Source organism: Falco peregrinus, chromosome 5, assembly GCF_023634155.1.
Source record: "Falco peregrinus isolate bFalPer1 chromosome 5, bFalPer1.pri, whole genome shotgun sequence".
NCBI classification, from domain to species: domain Eukaryota; kingdom Metazoa; phylum Chordata; class Aves; order Falconiformes; family Falconidae; genus Falco; species Falco peregrinus.
Genome location: NC_073725.1, coordinates 53800714 through 53821805, shown reverse-complemented (window position 1 = coordinate 53821805; position 21092 = coordinate 53800714). Strand labels below are relative to the sequence as shown.

Sequence of the window (21092 nt, the reverse complement as noted above, 5' to 3'; positions counted from 1 at the left end):
TCCCTGGTTTTGCCCAGCCAGAGCTGCCACGTGTCCAGCCCTGACAGCTTGGGGTCAGGCAGCAAAATGCCCAGCAGGACCTACTGCACGGGCCAAGAGTTTCAGGAGATTTACTGATTTTACTTTAACCTTTAGAAAAATATACTTGAGACTCACAGAATAATTCCGGTAAGAAGGGACCTCAGCACGTCGTCTAGTCCAACCTCCTGCTGAAAGGAACTACATTGCTTAGAAAATAAGTAAAATCGATCGTCAGTCACACATGGGATTCTTGCCAGACAGCTGATGGATGAAGTCACAGCCCAGTCGGGGTGCTGGGACATCACAGCTTTTTTCTGCGTGTCATCCCTTGCACGGAGGCTGAGATGCTGCATGCCCGGCTCTGAGGGCAGCTGGATTATCCAGTCCTGGCAGGAACAGACCCCGCGGTCCCCAAGCCACGAACCAGCCCTACCACAGCCTGAGCGTGAAAGGTTGGAATCTTGCCTAGCTTCCTCTGTCCCCGAACCTGTGCGGATCTTAAAGGGAAGAGTGATCGCCATTAGCCCTTAATTCCTTTGCAATCAAGTTTACACCTACCGAGGACTCAAAGAAACAGGGGAAGACAGGCTGGCTTCGCTTTGGTAGCATCCGAGGGAACAGATACGGGGTAGTCAGCTCAATGGATTCTACTGTAGGTGACAGGCAAGCAATAGCCCCTGCAGGCAGCGAGAACAGAGAGCATCACCCCCGTCACGTGAACACAGGTTAGAGAACTTGCCTCCCAGAGCTGCCACCTTACCTAGCCGCTAAATTCACTGCGTTACACTGAAAGGAATACAAGCAGATTTTTTTTTACTTTAGCTGCTTTGCCTTTTTCAAATAATGTATTTCAAAAGGTGGCTGAGAATGTTGAGCCTGATGGCCTTAGAAGAGCATGCAATGACAAAGTTAGACACTTTGTTAAGATATATAAAACCACTATTTGTGATTAAATCGCCTGACTCCTGCAGCAACAGCCACAAATAGGTCTGGGACTGTCTGAAGTTTTGGTTCATTTTACCAAATACCAAAGGTACCATCCAACAATCGGAGTTTGTTTGGGGGCAAATATAAACTGATTAAACCAGAAACCTCATAGGAAACCAATTTTTATATTTAGCTCTTAGCTGAGAAATTACCTAAATTAACCCTACTGGTAACTGTTGGCAAACTGCTCTTCAGCGGAGACTGGATGAACTAAGTGACGGCCCATTTAAACAGTTTAAATGTTTAAACTGTTTAAACAGTACAGCAAACATTAAGAAAGTCTAGGCTTGGCTGAGCCTATGGAATTAATACCAAATCCATCTGGAGGAGTGTCTTGCACAATTCTTCCTGCTCTCTAACAAGATCTTGTGAATATATAAGCAGCATTTTTTTTGCAGGTGCTGATCCAGTTACCACCTGCCTTACAGGACTGAATGGGAGGTTTGATTTTGATCCAAGTCTGAAAAATGCAAACACTTGATCAGCACCGGCACTGCCAGAAAGTGTGCCATCCCGAAACACCCTGCCATGAGGGAGTTAGGCGGGCACGCGTTCTACTTGGCTTTAGCTGCCTTCCCATTGATTAGCAGAAGCCCTTTAGTCCATTAAAAAAGGCAGATATCTCCCCTAGGAAAAAAAACAACCAACCAACTGAACATAATTTTGTAGTTAACATCAATAAAGATTATCCAGTGGGGTTCCTTCTAAACATGATAGCAACTGGGTGATGAACTTCTGCAGCTTTTATTTATAGCTGATGAAAGCTAAGTATTAATAATTCAGACAAGCTGTAGCTGTTTAAGGGAAGATGTATCATAATTAATTATGTTATAATTAATTATAAATTAGTGTTTAATGCAAACAGCGTAATTTCTATGGCTGTTTTTCTGTAATAGAGAACCCAATACCCCTTTTCTTATTTACGCAGTACGCAGTTGTATGTTCTATCAGTATCTGCCTTGCCAAGCAGGTGGAAGTACAGGAAAGAACGCCACATGCAGAAATCCACTGGTTCTAAATCTAAAAGGCAATTACATGCAGTTCTAGGTCCTTTTGAAAACATAATTAATGACAATTGATTAGTCAGTGCTTGATTGGTGGCAATTTGTTCAACTGATCATTTTAAGAGGAAAAAAACCACCTAGATACTTAAGTTGAACAAAGGACCTACTCATTCTTACACGTGAATCTGTTCCAGACGGAACAGATGCACAGCCATGGAACTCCCCAGTGAAGTGACTGCACTTCTCATGTAAAATGCAAAAATCTGCCTACACACCTTACAGCAAGGCTACCTAGGCTAGAGTAGTCAACATACATGACTATTTTTAAAATTCACCTCATCGTATTACCAATTAGGACAGGGATATGCAAAGGAGAGGAAAAGGGAGTGTGTGTGTAGAGGGAAGCAACACACTGACTTCCATATGAACCATTTATTGAATAAATACATGCATCATAATGTAGAATTACATGAGCAAAAAAAGGCAATCTGTACAAAATTGATTACCCTTTGTTCTCATTTCAACTCTCACCATTTGCTGCAGCTCTGATAAAGGATTCAAGACAGAAAATTAAAACTCTTTTAATCCCAATCCAAGTGAGATGCATGCGGATTTGAGTTTGGGTTATAATACTGCTATAATTAAGAAAGCTGGTTTTCTTGTCAGTGAAGCAGAGTAATTCTAAAAACAGTTTCAACAGTAGAGAACATGTGTTGGTACATACAGGTAACAAAGCTTGGGTTTAGCCATTTCTTAAACATTTGTTCATATTTTAAGGCACAGAATAAACAAGAACTACATAAAAAGCTATCAGTTGATATTGAATATATTGACTTCATAATGAGGTGCAATTTTTGTCCAGAGGAAAAATGATGTTCGGCCTTCCTACTTCCATATGAACAGAACAATCAGAATTTGTTAACTATGATACAGAGGTTTGTTTCCGTTATAAAAAGAATCAGTCTCATCTAGGCAGTCATATTCTGATCCAAACTCAGGAGAATGTTTCTAAAGAGTTTGGCATCCAGGACCGATTACAGTCAACAGGAATTACTGTTGCTGAATTATAGTAATTCAGTTTCTTCATTTTAGATTCCTAGATGGGAACCAGGCTCTTTTAAGAATCTATCCTTAATTTTAGGTTGTGAGCTACTTTGGAAACCTGTCCTATATACTTTATTCATTTATTCACTTCATGTTATTGTCTCACATTTACCCAAACACAGCATTATTTTCCCCCTTGAGACTTCAGATGACAGAATATGCACTTTTAAGTGCAAAGTCTTCTAAAATCTTAAGACTTGAAACACCGTATCAGTTTAACAGCCCATTTGTTAGCTACAGATCAAACTCTGGGGAGTCACTAGCTGAGATGTACAGCAAAAAGCCCTTCAACCTCAGGCTGAACCAAGGCAAAATAAAATTATGCTAAACTGCTGCTCTTAGACTTGATTTATATCAGCTTTCACCTTCTGCATTTTCATTGCATTAACAGTAATTCTCTGCCTTTCCATTCTTAACATTTTAATGAAGAACTAGTAAAGGAAATATGTATTTCATAATATATTACATTTTATATGAATAGATGAGTGTATATATATATAGATACTAATACATTCCAATATAGAGCAAAGCCTTCAAACGGAAATATTTTCTTACAAAGAACCTCTCTATTGCCCAGTCCATCAGAAAGTTACAGCAGCAAAATTTACAATGCAAAAGTTTGTTTGTTAAAATTGTCTTGAATAAATGTGGCAATAAGAAGGCCATCACTGTACAGAGGTGTATGCATGCATGTCACACACATCCGTGACAAATGTTCATGTTAAACTGAATTTAGACAAACTGAAATGAGTCAATTCTTAAACTTGAAAAAGACAAAAAGCTACATCTATGGTAGGCACTTTGGTACATCTAGTAATGTAGGCATATTCTACATCTAGAATTAAGGTTCTGTCAGTAATTTACAATAAAGCTAATTTTAGGAGTTTATTCTTCTGCTTTAAAATTCTTTCTTGGCTGAGACATCATGCCAGAATCTTAGCTAAATAATATACTTTGTCTAATTGCATACTTATCCAAGAATGAGGGCGTTGGCTCTGAAAGAGCTGAACTGTTCTCTTGGATACTTAACGCACGTTTTTATAACAGTCTGAGAAAACTTACCAGAAAAGGAAAAATCGGCTCTGAATACAAAAAAGTATTCCTCCAAATTCATAAAATTAAGAGTTACGAGCTCAGCTGTTCAGGCTGATACTCTCCCTTCAGCTCTCAACTGCCTACTTTTATCAGTTTGTGCTAAGTGTATCACTGCTGTAGTCTTGCAGTAGACTATGGCAATGCTTCAGTAGAATGCCATTATTTCTCAAGAAAGCTGTGTGGACCACTGCAGTGCATTTCTTTCATGCACCAAGCACACCAAGTTGCAATGAAGCAACTGCAAAGACAGTCAGTTTCAACTCAGTTCCACACTTCCTTATTTGGTGTTCCATTTTAGTATTACAGAAGGTATAGCATATCACACTATTTAAGCACAGTATTGTATAATAAAAATAACATATGTCTTGTACATATGCCTACTATATGAACTTACATTGCAAGCTGATTTGGATACCTTATAAATCAGTGAAAATGGCAGTAAGGACAGTTTTATGTGGTTATAGATACTATTGGTTTTTTTTATAATACAGAAAAATCCATGTTCTCATACCTTCAGAAGGTCACATGTCTAGTACTATAGAGTACAGGAATAAAAAAAAAATCCAAGTGAATCTGTAAAATAAAACTGTACTGTTTGTTATGTTTATTCCATTAAATGAAAACTCAGATTTAGAAACTGTGATTCATGGACCTCACCCTCTATGTATACAGAATGTATAGAATTCTCATTTTTATTTATAATATTCTATAGCTTGACTTTTGAATAATACATTTATATATAAATATTAAAATGTTAATGTTTTGTACATTTTAAGCTAGCCACACTGGGCCAGAAACACAATACAGTAAAAATGTTTTTCTGCAGTTGTTTTTGAAGAATATCACAAAATGATTAAGACCATTGTGCTGCAAAGACGAAAGAGATTCATCTGAAGAAATAACATGCATTTAAGAAGAAAATATCTATATCCTTTATCTAATTTTCTTCTGAATTCAAACCAGCATGAAAGAATTATAAAAAAATAGTATATATTTACATGGTACACTATACCTTGGTGAGATATAAAACGAGGCAGGAAAACAGCAGAACATAACCTTTTCACTTTCTAATAGGTACAGTCGTCATAAAGATCAATTTAAACACAAAAGTTACTTTACTGTACTATTGCACATTACAGTAACACATACAATCGTTTAGCAAATTAAAATACAAAGTTTGACAATGGGAAAGGCTATGTCTACATAAAATGACCAAGTGTTACAAATTTATTAGGGATGTGTCTAAGAACTAAATCAGTAAAGCTATAAAAATAATATTGGTACATCTGTGAGAAGAACGCTTCAAAAAATATATAAAGGTTGGCAAAATTATGCATGGGGAATTCCTGGTATCCATGGGCCTAACTTGCACCATGTGGCCTTGTACCATCTTCTGTTAAATCATACCTGAAAATGAAAAAAACAAAGGAAATGTTTTTTACATTTAGCATGTATTATTAAAACTCTTATTAACACAGTATGTGTTATTATTAGTATGCAGTAGTATTATTAATAAAGGAAATAATATACTTACCACTGGGTCCAGCCTTTAGCAAGTTCTTCAGATGCCAGAGGTATTAATAACTGTGGAAAGTTAAATGAGCAATCAATGCACTGTGTGTGTCTTTCATTCTATGTCTTTTAAAGATCAAATCTCACAATCCTGTAAACTACAGTACCAGTAATGCCCTTAGTAAACAATTTATTTTACATCCTTGACATCACAGCTATCTGCTGTTTGACTTGTAGTAAAGTTTCAAGTTGTTGGTTTTGACCTAAAAATCTATATACCCTTTAGCGATACAGTCCCAGAGCACCTCACAGCCTTAAATTCTGAACATGGCTTATCTCAGCAATGGCAGTCAGCTGATGTGTTTATGCTAACAGCCTTCCTAATAAACAGGAAAATTAAGAACACCGCTCACCATGGACTGACCATGATTCTGGTATCTCTCATGCTTTACAGAGCTCAAACACATCAATTTGCAAGGATGCAGGAATTTACTGTTCCTTTTTGCATGCTCCAAATCATATGTGTAGGAAATAGAATGATTTAATGAGTGCCTACAGAGCAGAGAAGTGAATTCAATAGCTGGTTTTGGCATTGGGTACATCTCTAGTAGCAGTTCTTTCTCCTGGATTCTACAATCTGGAATTATAACTACTAAACACACATTTGTTCCGTGTGTTTCTCTAAGTACTCTTGCTTGCCTTTCCAGTTTTGTTTGAACATTTTCTGAGATACCACCTGTTTTCTACTGGTTATTTTGTTTCTCTGACTGTATGACTACTAAGTCTGACATGCAGGTTTGTTTTGTTACTGCAAGCCTCAGAACTTACAGTTCTCTGGAAGATGCCTCATGTTTTTATACCTGTCTCTGCAGTTTGTTCCTTTCTTACTGAAGCTTAACATCTAACCAATCTATAATTTTTAAAAGCTTTGCACGTGAATCAGGTGCTTCAGTCAACACTAACAAGCTCATATCACAAGAGGGTTTTAGTCTTAATATAATAATAACATGCTGCATTAACAGAATTTGCTTGTTGTCAACTTACTTTGCCAAGCAGCCCTTTATCTTTGGACAAGAAGCCACCACTGTTCTTCACTGCTACATCTAGTGTTCTTCTCTGTACTTCAGGCAGGGAAACACTGAAATCAAATCTGACAGGCAAAGTGATGCTTTAGAGAAAATTTTGTACCTGAAGTGCAAGTTCAGTTCCTACAGCTAAATAACAATTCAAATCATAACCAACCACCCCCCTCCCAAAACAAAAAAGAAGGTCTGAGATAATGGAGAAAAAGATCCCAATGTTTTTGACTAAAATTTTTCTTCAATGATATTGATCAGTACCAACATCCAATGTTTGAGACTTTGTTACCTTTAGTCTCTAGAAGCCACTGGTAAAAGCAAACAACACAAAACTAAACAAAGAGTCAGCCACTGACTCTACAGAGTGCAGAATGAGGAATCCTACTATACTGCCAGCTCAGTATTGCTATTCTCCAAAATGGAAAGGCTGGTTAGTCTTACTGATCCTCAGTCCTTCATAACCAGAGCTCATTTTCTTTCCTGGCACACCAAGGAAACCCATCAGCTTTTAAGGAAGAATGCATTTTGTTTCTAGGTCAGAAACTTACAGAAAGTGAGGGCAAGACCATACCACAATCTACATCTATTTGTCATTACAGTTCTTCAGCAGCTTTATTGCTTTGCAGTACATTTTACTTGGAAAGGCACAGTAAAACTGACTGGCTTTCAGCTGGGATAGAGTTAATTTTCTTCTTAGTAGCTGGTGCAGGGCTGTGTTTTGGATTTGGTGTGAGAATAAGACTGATAATAGATATTTTTAGTTGTTGGTAACTAATGTTTATACTAAGTCGAAGACTTTTCAGTGTCTCAGGCCCTGTCAGTGAGAAGGCTGGAGGGGCACAGGCAAGGAGCAGAGCCAGGACAGCTGACCTGAGCTAGCCAAAGGGCTGTTCCATGCCACAGAATGCCACTCTCAGTATAAAACCTGGGGGGAGCTGGCAGGGCCTGCCTATTGCTGCTCAGGGACTGGCTGGGCACTACTCAGCAGGTGGTGAGCAATGGCATTGTGCATCACTGGGTTTTTAATCCCTTCCCTATGGATTTTATTCCTCTCCCCTTCTCCCTCCTTTTCATTATAACTGTTACTATTATTATTAGGGGTTTTTTTTCCTATTTTAATTATTAAATTGTTCTTATCTCAACCCTTGAGTTTTACATTACTTCCCCGATTCTCCTCCCCATCCCTTGGGCAGGGCGTGGGGGTGAGCAAGTGGCTGCATGGTACTTAAGTTACTGGCTGGGGTTAAACCATGACAAAACCAAGTCTATTATCTGTAATAAACAGGAAAGCGCTGTACCATCAGGAAAACCTCCCAGAGCCTCTAACCAATGATTTACAGATTCCCCCTGGACAGAATGGACTGAAGCGTGTTTTCCCCAGTTTAACTGTCTGTAGAGAAAGGTCACCTTTATTGAAAAGTGATGGGTACAAGTGTGAGGGGAAACTACCATGAAAAAGCTGACTACAAAGATAAGGATTTTTTATGCAGCACAATCTTGCACAACTTCCAACCTGTGGGCAAGTTATATTTCTATAGGTTATATCTAACCTACAAAGAAAATTCCTGAGTCCCTGGGTGCTGAGAGGTGCTACTGGGTTGATCAACTGAACAATTCAATCACGAACAGACACTGGCTGGCCAGTCCTGCCAAGGAGGCAGCATCTATCAGCCAGGCAATCAGCCAGTCAGACAACATGCTTTCTGTCAGTAAGGGATACCAACAGCACCCGCCAGCTGCAAGCACTGATGTTCTGACCACCTGCCAGAAGGTGCACACTGCTTTTTAGCTACCAGCCCAAAGGGGATGCAACTGACATAGGATAAGGCAAAAAAGAAGAAAGAACTGGTGAAAGAGTGAGAAGGTCTACAGTCATAACAGGGAATAGAAAGATGGGAAGAGCTATTATAGCAGGAGAGAAAGGTATGACAAGTCTGGTGACAACTAGAGGTTTCAACAGCTCATCCGTTCAGGTAAACAGAAGCGTTGATTCAGCAGCATTGCAATTACATGATATAAACCTACTACCCATAGTTTAAAACATACATTTGATCAAACACTGGGTTTAATGTCTTCTTTGATACATGTGTTTTTCTTCTTCCTGATCGTCGCTTATCAGGCAATAAATACATTCGCACATATGGATCGGATCCTTCTTCTGAAAACGCTATTAGATTTCTGTGACCAGCAAAAAACAAGGAGAACCACTTAGAAAATGAATGAGACATCGCTGAATATAAGCGTCTACATTACTATCATTTAATTTAGTACACGAATCAATTATGGGATATCCTGCACAAAGTATGATGCACAGGACAGAGCACACAGATAAACAGCAGTGGAAAAGAAAAATTGGAAAAAGTGCCAAGCAGTGACTTGTACAAAATCAAATAAACGTTGTATTCCTAGCTCTGCTGTCTGCCCATGATTTCTTAAATTCCAACTCAAATCTAGATTGAGCTTTCCAAAAATTCTGTCTGTCATCCCAGGAAAAATTCAGCCTGTTCACGATGTTTTAGACACTACTGATAAAAATCTACATGCCTTTTTCATTTAAAATCTGACAGAGTATTCAGACAAAAATCACAGCAAAATCTTCAATGAAGTTTTTACTGATTCTGAGCATAGCTCTGTATATTTTTGTATTTACACATACTTACAATCTCTATGTTGTTTTAAAAATGACAAAGATCATCCAGACAACGAATTCAGGAAGGTAAGTCAAGATATCACAAAGTTTACAAAGAAATATGCACAGAAATGAAATTTGTTATTTTCTGCTTACCTGCAGGAATGCACTACCACAATCAGTTTGTTTCTTTGTGAACTATGACGAATTGTTAGCTGAATCTGTCCTAGTGGAGACTGCCCCAGAGTTGTTCCACTGCAGGAAAAAGTAGAATGTTACGCTTAGTATTTACAATGCAGATTTGAAGTAAGACCTAACTGAAATACATGCCAAAAAGTTTTTCCAGAAGTCATGTATTACCCATTTAAGTTTTTACTAGACCAACATGGAAGAGAGCACACATCAGTGTATGAGTGTATCTTCATCAGTTTCTGGTACTTCAGTTCCTTGTGCAACACCTCTACTCTCCAAAATAAGCTAGGTGTTCTTATCAGCTTAGAGATCATCTGTTCTTCAGTACTTTGAAAACCACTACTATTAAAGAACTTGCTTACTCCAAAATAAACTTTAAAGCAGTATCTAGGAGACTGGAAAGAATAATCATGCAAACTGCAATGAAAAACTCAGACACGGACCACTCTTACTTATGGCTAGGAACCAATTAGAAGGCCAGCTCATTCTTTTCTAAATCCCCTAATGTAGAAATATAGATATTCTTGGGATTAAAATAGTGATATTTAAACGCACTTACTGTCTTAAAAGCTCAAATCACGGTATAAACACAGCCATTTCACTTTTCTGTAGCGCATGCCACATCAAAAAGAAGAGTAGAATCAATTTACACTTATAAATACAGGCCATGCTTAAATAAAAAGCAAGCACTGTGTTTAAGAATTTCTGTTTTAAAGAATGGCCAATATTTGCAGAGTTCCCTCATCTCTAGGAAATGCTTGTTTTAGTTTGTGTATACTGACTGCAAGTGTTTTCCATTCCATACAAGACAGTATATGGAAGTTTAGCATTTCTCAGATACCTGAAGGATATCTTTACTTCAAGGGAGTGTGGGCATCTTTTGTGAACAGCTACTAAAAAGTGATTGCTCCATTAAAATTCTCAAGTCATTCACTTTAAAAACTAGAATGAAGTGCTTCACGTCCAGTATTTTCTTGGTTAAAATAAAAATATCTAAAAAAATCAAGAGCACCCAAAAACATGGGGCTGCAATAAAGGATCTCCTTAGCTGTAGCTTTACCATTCTAACCAAATGAGAAAGTATGAAATTTTGTGGTTTAAATAAGGAGCAGTATTTCAACGTTTATCAAAATTATCAATCTAACACAGTTTTGGGCTGGAAGAGAGACATGGGAGATTGGAGCACATAAGCAGATGGTAAAGGAAATGGGTTTGTACAAATTGAAGAGACTGCCAAGAGCAGATTCAGTTGCAGTGATTCACTACTTAAAACAGACATTATTGAGAAGACTGAGACAGACACCTCGTGTATGTGCACAGTAAAAGAACAAGAGGCTGCAGTCAAGTTGTAGCAAGATAAATTCCAGTCGGAAATAAGGAAATATCGTCATGGTGGAGTGGTTAAGCAGTGGAATTGCTGAGAAAGTTTATAGAATCTAGTACCCTTAGAGATATTCAAAACTTGTATGGACAAGGCCCAGGAAACCTGATCTAACATTGAGGTAGGATTTGCTTTGAGCAGAGGGCTGACTGACCTCCAGAAGTTCCTTCCAAGCTGTATGACACTATTGATTCTATGAACTCTGACAGAGAAAGAGATGAATCACTTCAGTCCCTCACAAATAAAAAATTGAAATCTTTCTACTTAGATTCACAGAGAACTACATGAATAGGGAATTAATGGTTACCATTCTCCTATTCAGAGCAGACTGGCTGCTCAGCTATCTTTACTGGTGAGTATAGCTGCCCACTGAGGCAAGTAAAAACCAAAAATTAATAGAGAATTTAAGAAAGCATAGCTGCAGCAATCCTTATTAATTAAGTAGTAACTGACTTTCATTTAACATTCTTTATAGTCAACTATACCTCTAATTTAAAAAGACCAGCTGTATTCAGCTCAATTGCCTTATTATTAATGCTAACAGGATTCAGTGGTGAAACAGGCAACTATTGCCATGAAAGTTATTAATATTGTATCGAAAAATATCCTTCCCTCTTACCATCCCACTCTTTTTAGCACTACAGCAGTTTAGTTATGAAAACAAGGTGGACTAAATCTTGCAGATTATTGCAATGGTAAAGTAACTTCTTATTGCAAGATCTATCTAACTGAGGTACCGTGAGGAAACAGAAAATCACGACTGATTTTCAAATGCTAGGCTCAGACTGCAGTAGTAAAAAATATTACTGAAATGCAAACTAAGCACTCTTTGGCTGCACTGATGGCATTTTTTATAAATTAACTTAGATGTATTACAAAACGAAGCAATGTACACCATACTTTTCAAGCTGTCGTAGTCTTTGCCGTAGCTCCTGTGTGGCGATAGGCAGAGATATGTCTGAGGCTATGCTAGGAGTGGGTTCTTTGACTGAGAGGTGGCTGGGAGAATAAGAAAAGTTAGAGGCGTGAAGACTGGAGGAACTTCGGCTGAGATCTGTTGGCCAGTGAGGGCTGGCATTGGGAGGCTGACTTTTTTCAGCTGTATCAGTCTTTTTGTCACTATCAGTCACTGGGGAAGCTGGAACAGGTTTGTTTGAATCAGGTGGTGGTGAGACAGGAACCTGAGGCTTAAAAGATGATTTTCTTGCATCTTTGGAAAGAGATGGCCTTTTTACTTGGGCTGAGTGTTGATGATCTGGAGATCTTGCTTGCTTTTCAAGAGAAAGGACCTAGATACCATAAAAATACATATAGTATTAACTATTTTCCAGTATAATAAAACAGGAAAAAAATTGTTTCTACAAGAGTACTGGTTGGTGACAAATTAAGTTCAGACACTATCATTCCCTCTATAACAGGAAACCTTCTGCACAGCAAAACATAGCCCCATCTTTTTTGTGGCAACTGCAGTTAACTATAAAAAAAAATGTGAAATTCTCCATTCAGAATTAGTCTCCTCATTATTCCCTTTCCACACTCTACACATTTCTGGTGCAAGTGCTATTTATTTTGCAGCTCTAGCCACCTGGAAAGCTATGCTATGATCTTTTTCTTCTAATTTTTTGAAATTTAATCTTACATCACATGTTTTTACTCATTATCCTTACTTTCTCTTTTATACTTTACTTTGATTTATTAACAACAAGTAAGCAAGAAAGTGCTGTAGAAAAGAACAAATAACAAAGTTAACATATGTTTGACAGTGTCTGCAAAGAGATATACTATCTTAACCCAAATTATTTTGCTGGGGAAAAAGACAAACCAACTTTCAGGTATCAATTTTTGTCTTCAAATCTCCAATTTGCTTGAAAGTTGGACCGAATTTTTCTACTACTAGGACGGTACTTTCTTTCCCTATAAACTTTATTCTTTTTAAACCATCAGGACTCAGTTCCATTTCTAGAAAAGATAAAGGTGATTTCAGATCACTAGCCTTATGAACCCAAGGGAATGTACTATCTTTTTCATAAAGCTAGAAGACCAGAAGTCACAACAGTCTTAAGTATGCTTTCAGATATTTACAATGGGAAAAGCTTTAGAGTACCCTGAGTGCAATCTTCATGTTTATAGTGCTGTTCGGACCGGAGTTGCTCAGGTGGAACCGTTGATGCATAGTTAAATCTTCACTCTCTAGCAACTGGCTTAGAGGCAGTTTGAAGTTCCCCAAAGAACACTGGTGTTGCTCATCCCTCACCTGAAGGAACACAGAAGCTAAGTCATTTTATATCATCTGCTTTGTAAGAATTCAGAGAAAGAAAAGGAGATTACAGTTTTATTTAAGAACAAAAAAACAAAACAATATTGATTGTAGTTTGTTCTTCAACAAAATTTCCCTGATCATAAGACAACTTTACGTTGAAGAAGGAAACAGCAAGTATATGGAATGCCGAGTTTCTTCATCCCTGTCTTCTACAGCATAAGCAAGACAGGAAACTAACCATCACATCTACATCTACCTGACCCTTGATCAAAATAACTACACAGTTTCCAAACGGTCTGTGTTAAAAATGAATTCCCACAACTGTTAGAGGAATAGTAACTAGAACAGTCCTCATTTACACTTCAGTCTGTCTGAACTAGGTAAAGGTATGGTAAATGTCATCAGTGTAAAGGGATACAGTATCTGGGCAAAGCAAAGACTTCCTTGGGATGAGAAAGGAAACAAACCAGCCATACATAACAGTATTTTCTGCTATCAGTTAAGACTGTTAAGGTTTGAAACAGGTATCAAAACATACTTTTTTTATCTTTTAAGACAACAATCAACTATATTCTTCTGGTGACTGATTGGTTATAGTCTTTCTTCCTTTTAGACGTCAATGCAAATGAACATTTCATAGCCTCATCTTAAAAAACACTAAGCATAATTTTATGGTGTTCACAACATATTCAGTCTCATTTTGTAACAGCCTGTAATGTTTGAATGTTAATACTGCAGCGTCTTAGAAAATAAAGGTATCTAAAGAGAGTGAGACAACATACCTCAACTTCCAGATCCTGCCTTTTGGGATTGTGTACAAAGAAAGTAAAGTTTTCCTCCCATACTGGTTCATTGGTCTTGTATCGAATCTAAAGTTTGAAAACAGGAAGCATACAATTATAAAACAGTTTTGTCTAATAAAGCCAGTATCAAGAGTTGAGTACATTTTTCATTTTGGCTTTGCAAAATTTATGTCTGAAGCCTGACATATTTAAACAAAGGCCAAGTGGGATCTACCCGAGGCATATATAATATGACATATAAAACTATACCCAGGACATGTAATAGGGTATGTTTTGCATTGAAGTTGCTGTATGTAAAGTAAAACGCCTCCTAAAGAACTGTTACTTCACACCAGTCTATGAACAAACACAGTGTCTTCAGACTGGCACATTCTCTCTTCTCGTACTTTTCCAAAGGGCTCAACTAAATCAATAAAACTCCTAGAAACTCGTATTTTCCCCTCTAATCTCCAAATAGCCATGCCAAATTCACTACTTTCAGCAAGCCATTAATGGAGGGGAAGGTGGGGGGAGAGAGAAGAAAAGCACTACCTCCAGGAACAAAGGACTTGAATTTCTATCTCCGTTCTCTAATAGGTATCAAAATTAAGACTGTATCATCTGGTTTAGGCTTTTTGACAACTTTTGACAATGTACGAAAAAGTAAAATTAGATGTCCTCTCCTTTTCGCTCACTGACACTTTTACTTAAAAAACAAACAAACAAAACACCCATATTGTATATATCTACCTATATAGGTATCGCTTCACTATAGCTATTTTATTTTAAAGAGCTGTTTGAATGCACAGAGGCTAGTAATAGACAAGATGACAGGCATGTTGAATGCCTTACATCAGAATCAGAGGGAACACCATCAAGATCGACCTCCTGATAAGCATCTGTTACAGACCACCCGATTAGGAGAGAGATGACTGACAACTCAAAGCTGTTTTCAGGTCTGCAGAACCAGGTTCTCACCAAGAGCTTCAACTACGCTAATGTTTTCTAGGAAAGCAGCAGAACGGTGCACAAGCAATTCAGGAGTCTGTGAGGAACTTGGATCTCAAGTTCTGAGAGCTATACAGCACTGGCTAATCTAATGCCCTGCTTTAAGTGGAAGGTTCAAGCAGATGATCTTCAGCAGCCCTTTTCAACCTTGGCATTTCTCTAACACTGTGATTCTGTAAGTTTTCAAAATACTGATCAAGATTTGAAGCCTGCTGTTTGCCCACACTATTATTTGTATAATCACCACTGTAGGAATCCCAGCTGCAGATCAGAACATCTACAAATAGTTAAAACTTGACCTCTACTCACAGTTTAGACTGATTAAGCACCCATTTGATCCTTGGCTTCTTGTTGGCAATTTCAGTTCTGGTGGTAACTTTTAGTGCAGTGTATACACTCAAAGGCTTGAAAGCCAATGCCAAGCCACAGAACCACCAAATGTTTGTAAACAGAGTATAAAGAGTAGGAACTTACCTTACTTTCCTGCGCCTTGTGTCCAACTGACAGCAAAACAAGTGGGTTGGGATTGCTGTTTATTTTCTTTCCTGACTGATGAAGAAAAAGCAAAAACTTTGCCTTCAGAATAAAGCAAAACCTCTCTCTGCTGAAATTTAAGTGTCTGCATCTTAAAAATACAAATCATATGCATTCTACTATGTGCTTATATTATCCTCAGTATTTTATTCATTTTCATTCAGACTTCAATAGCAGACTGGCTACTAACTGGTGAACACATTTAACATGAAGGCATCCAACTACCCTAAATATGCTGAAGCAAAATGCTATAAAGAGGCATGAGTTTTAGAGTCCTTTCCATCTTCTTTGAATTAAATTGCTGAGGTGCAAATTCTTAGCCTTTAATGAGCATTACAACCCCCAAAGCTAATGAAGCATAGTTAAAAGTGCAAAATGAATATTGCATGCAGATGGGAGATATGGAGAAAGCACAAACTCAGGAAGCTTACTTTATTTACATTGCAGTAGTATTATTAAACTGCATGTAATATCAGAACATTGATATTCCCCACTTTTCAGTTTGGGGAAAAAGAAGATGCACTGTAATGTACCTGATGTGTATTTCTACAGTTTACCAAATTCTCTTTATTAGAGAATCAACCATCTGCCATATCTGAGCCTTGCTCACCAACTGTATATCATTACATCAAACTGTGAAAATAAACATCAGTTTAGAAACACATTATATACACAAAAGGAACATTCCCAACTACATGTTTCTTTCACAAATGTTAAACTAACCTAACAATAATTTAAGTCTGAAAGAAAAGATAGACATGAAAGTTAATCATCTCAAGCAAGTGTTAATGCAGTTTAAAAGGCCTAGAAAATATCGTATACATGGTTAATAATATACTTTGAATTCTACCATGTAGGAAATTGTACAGATCAGGTATGTAAACAGGAAGTTAGTTAAAATCTACTTAATGCATGTAAGGTCACAATTACAACCAAGTGATTCAAATATTTTACATTTTTAAATTAAGAATGTGCATATTTTAGATAGTTTTGGATCTGAACTTATATTTTGGACATCATACTTTCACTAATATTACCTGACTTTTATGTGACACACTGCTTATAACCATAATTTACTTTAGAAAAAACACTGTTAAGAAAGCACTCCTTTCTTGGATGAATGCCGCATTTTTTTCATTATTTCTAATCCAAAATATTTAGCTTTCAAAGACAACAGAATACAAACGTTTAGGGAAGAGAAAGTGAGATTACACTCCAGCTGATGGTGTTTAAAAATGCTAGGTGACATATGTTTTATTTTGTCCATAAAAAGGTGCCCAAAACTCCCTTTTCTTCATAAAATGATGAAACCACAGAAGTTGACAAAAAGACTCTGTTGCCTATGCTGATACATAAATATAAGTAATTCTAATTCATGCTAAATAGGCAGCAATATTTACACACACAACGCACCTCTTAACACCTGCTGCTGACAGATTTGCTGTTGACAGTCTATTAGAGACTGCCTCTTGTCCAAGTTCTTCCAGCTGAGAACTTGGCTTATGCCTTCCAAGTTTGCCTCCCAACTCTACGTCTTCCATATCAAAAAGCTGGACTAAATTTATTTAGCATCTATATAAAAGATGTAAATCCTTCTGGAAACATCTAACAGAAATAAGATTATTTCAAAACATGTCAAAGATTTATTTTATTGGTTAGTCATTCAGAGTTGACTAATAAAGTATCACTCAGTATGTAAAGATGTCTTAGCTTTCATGTCAGCCTTGTTCTTTAAGTCACTACTTCAAATTAACTCTCAGGACTACTTTTTCCCCCCAGTCTTCAAAAACAGTCTATACTCCACTCAGCTGATCTACAACTGAAGTCACCACAGTATTTTACCAATGTCCCGATTGCTTCTTGAAACCAAATTTAAGTAAAACGGAATTGCACTAAATAGATACCTGGCAACAGAAATTCCATCCACTGTTGTAAAAGAAGTGTTGCAGGCATTTGTGCATTTCCAATTACTTTTGTGACCTTAAATGGACAACTATATTAGTTTTACCTTCAGGGCTTTCTGAACAGCAGCCTTCTTCAAGCCATCAGGGTTAAATTCTAATGGATTATGCTTTTAAGTCAGGAAAGAATGAACATAGGCAGGGTTAATAAGTCATGCAATGAAGAAATCTCACTAGGTTAATTATGACATGACAATATAGGGCAAAGCAGGAAAAAAAATCAACCTAAAAACCCCCAAAAATCTTTAAAACAAAACAATGAAGGAACCACAACAACAAAAAAAAGTCTGACAGAGCTTTCTTTTTCTTCCTCTTGTCGTCTCTGAATGTTTGTATTCTGCTTTAAAACTCATATACTCACTTTCAGTCCACTTATATTTCCCTTACCAGTGTTTTTTTAACCATAATAAAGAAAATTCACAAAACTGGTTTTATTGAATGCCTGATGTCCTATGGACTGCCCTCTGAATGAACCTTTATAAAATTTGGTCTATTTTCGCAACATAGAAGCTTCTCTGATGGTAAGTCAAGTAATTATGCGAAGGAGTCCTCTTATGGGAGAAATTACAATGCTGAAAGTACTGACAGGACTTAGATCATTATAAAAGTCAAAGTCATTCGAGCCTCTTCAGCAGATGAGTGATACAAACAGCACGCTAACTAGAATGAAGGTCTACTGCTTTACTTGAATGAAGACAAGCAAATAAACTAACAGAAATTTGAACTGATTTAGCAGGACAGAACTCCTGACTACTTTCCATTAAAATAAAATAGAAAAAACTGCTTAAGAATAACACATTGTTCTTCAAGTGATACATATAAAGTACGAAAATGTTACATAAAATTTTCATTCAAGTCGTAAGAAATAATTTCAGAGAACAGAATTTTGAAATAAAACAGATTTCAAGTTACTATACTTATAGCTGTTTTTTTCTTTAAGCACAAAGTTTTGTTTCAAGGGAGAATTCTACTTTAAAAGCTGTAGCGTGTGGCAACAGAAAAAATTGCATAATGGCCTTTTAAAATATGCTGGTTTATGAACAGGAACTGGTATTATCAGTGCTCTGCCAAAAGAAATACCTTTCTGAAATTCAAATCCAAAAGCGACTATAATTTGAAGAGAGATGTAACCTTTATGCAGAAATACTTTTTTATGTTTTCTTTTGGAATGTCCATATCCTCAAGTTGTCCAATATACATGGCAAGATTCCCAGCATTTAGCTTAAAAATTTCTGTCTCAGGACAAATACTTCATGGTGAAACTGATAAAAATCAGAAATAAGTTTTGGCTGGTTTTATGGGATTTTTTAAATAATTATTTGTCTTAAAATAAAATTAAGGAATATTCCACAGCTATTTACCTGTATTGTACTTAAAGACCTTCCAAGATGGAGACTGGACAATATCCCTAGACAGATCAATCCTAATGTTTAAATATCCTTCTCATTAGAAACATTTTTAATGCCCAATGGGTTTGTTCCTTGCTGGAGTTTAAGCACTGTTTCTTGTTTTCTGACAAACATGAAAAAGCCACTTTGTTTGCAGCAGCCTTGTATCATTTCCATCCCCATCGTTACCTCATAATGCTAAATTCTCTTCCTCTGCTAGTCACATTTTCTGGCTTTCTTACTATCATTACGGCTGTCCGCCATACCTTAAATTGCTGCAGCCAAAATCGGGGCCTAGTAACGGCTAAGTAGACCAGAAGGGTGAGTCCATACATCTTAGAGGCTGCATTCCTCTCTTCTATATACAGGAGGGTGTTTGTCTTTCATAGCAATATGATACAGCATGATCTGTCGCTGTTGGGCTATCCATCGGACAACTATTTCCATCCCATATTTATATGGATGCAATGACTGTACTCTATGGAAAAGTACCTTATTTTTCTAGATCATATCTGTAATTCATCAAGATAATTTTGAATCCTAAACTGCCCCTTAACTTACTGGCCATGTTTCCTTCATGTCTGCACCTGTATATTCAGTACACGGTTTTCCCCCCCTATATTATTATTTCAAATAATTTTAAAAGTCAAAAACAAACCTATGTGATCAATTACAAAGGCAGACAACCAATGATTCCTGGATAATGAACATGTCTCAGTTCCTCTGGAATCATAGCAAGGATAGGCCAAGAGGGACATCAGCTGGGGCAAATATGTTTAAGCCAGACTTGAGGTTTCAAGGGAAGGAGCTTCAGGTCCATGAGGATGGTGGCTGAAAGGCTGGGCAGGAGGAGACTAGGAGAAGAAAAGGGAGTATTCAATATAAAAAGCCAAGAAAAGGTCTTCCCCTGGGTGACAGAATTGTCTTCCTATGGTTTTGTGTGTGTCTGCAGTCACAGGAAAAGGGAATAGGTATCCAAGAACTACACTGATAGCTGACACAGTGGAATAAACCAGATTTCAGGTTAGCATTCTGTAACAGCCAGTGACATTTGCAGTGAACACTAGTAACAAACCAATAAATTACACCAACAAACAAGCTGTTTCCTTATTAAGCTAGGTCCTAATTCAATAAGCTTTGGAGTACAACTCATTACTTCTGTTGACTCACTAAGTCTTGCTTGGGATTGAAATGGGGCTTTAGAAGTTTCTAAATCTGTGAGCGTGCCCTCAATTGATAACCAGAAGACAATCACTTATCTGTAAGAGCTGATTTAAAATTTGGATAATTTATATATTATATAGACAACAAATTAGAAGAAAAATGTTATGAATACATCAAAATGTATGATTAAACATAACACATAATAAAACTAGTGCTACTCACTTTCAGAAATTATACTAAGAACACTATTCATACTCCTTAACTGCAGATAAATCAATTTAGATGGGTAAATGTCTGAATTAGGTGTCATGAACCTAGGTTCCCAGGAGTCAATAAAACTGTCTAGAAAGGAAGAGAGCACTCAGGGCACTGGATTTTCCTCTCTCCATATAAAGTGAACCCTCTTTTAAATACTTCCCACCCCCCTCAAGTAACTCATGTCACAGTCTCAGTAGATATCTGAACTTGCAGGTGTGAATGTTTGCTTAATACCTCATGTTTAAAGATGCCCTGAAAACAAGATGGAGTTTTATAACTGCTGAAGTTACCTCTGGGCTACTACGCTTCTCTCCTCACTCCTGGCCTCCAGCCAAATCTCATCCTCTTGCTTGTTGCAGGACTAGCACCCATGCAACTGCAGAGCAAGGCAGTTAAGAGTGCTGTTACCTGGCTATCCTGAAATGGTTGCTGTTCCACTCTGACTCGCAGATCGCTTCAGGGATTTTGAAAGTTTTGTTCAATGTATAAATAGATGTTATTATATGCAGATGACATGCACTAATGCAAAGACCCTAAAGACCAACAAAAACATCAGGGCTACACTCTTTAACAAGAATTTTTTTTAATTATTATTATTTTTAGGATGTATCTAGTATTTTTACAACTTAAAGAAACAGCAACTACATATCAGTATAATACCAAGATAACTGAACTATAGTTTGTGAACTGCACTATTTACTAAATTTTAACAAATTTTGGTAATGGATGTAAC

The 21092-nt window shown here is 37.1% G+C and overlaps 1 protein-coding gene across 2 annotated transcripts in view; it reads right to left on the bottom strand.

Moving 5' to 3' along the window:
• Positions 1-2429: 2429 nt before the first annotated feature.
• Positions 2430-21092, bottom strand: part of ESYT2 (extended synaptotagmin 2) — an 84546-nt gene continuing 65883 nt past the window's right edge. The window contains exons 14-23 of one of the 2 annotated variants that reach the window (XM_027781718.2): positions 17597-17659; positions 15529-15603; positions 14047-14133; positions 13109-13258; positions 11905-12293; positions 9588-9686; positions 8849-8980; positions 6768-6873; positions 5746-5795; positions 2430-5618 (exon numbers count right to left, since the gene is read on the bottom strand). In XM_027781718.2, the coding sequence (XP_027637519.2) occupies positions 5573-5618; positions 5746-5795; positions 6768-6873; positions 8849-8980; positions 9588-9686; positions 11905-12293; positions 13109-13258; positions 14047-14133; positions 15529-15603; positions 17597-17659 (1197 nt within the window). In that variant the 3' untranslated portion in view covers positions 2430-5572. The remainder of the gene's footprint in view (positions 5619-5745; positions 5796-6767; positions 6874-8848; positions 8981-9587; positions 9687-11904; positions 12294-13108; positions 13259-14046; positions 14134-15528; positions 15604-17596; positions 17660-21092) is intronic. The other variant, XM_055804931.1, reaches the window with a different exon arrangement.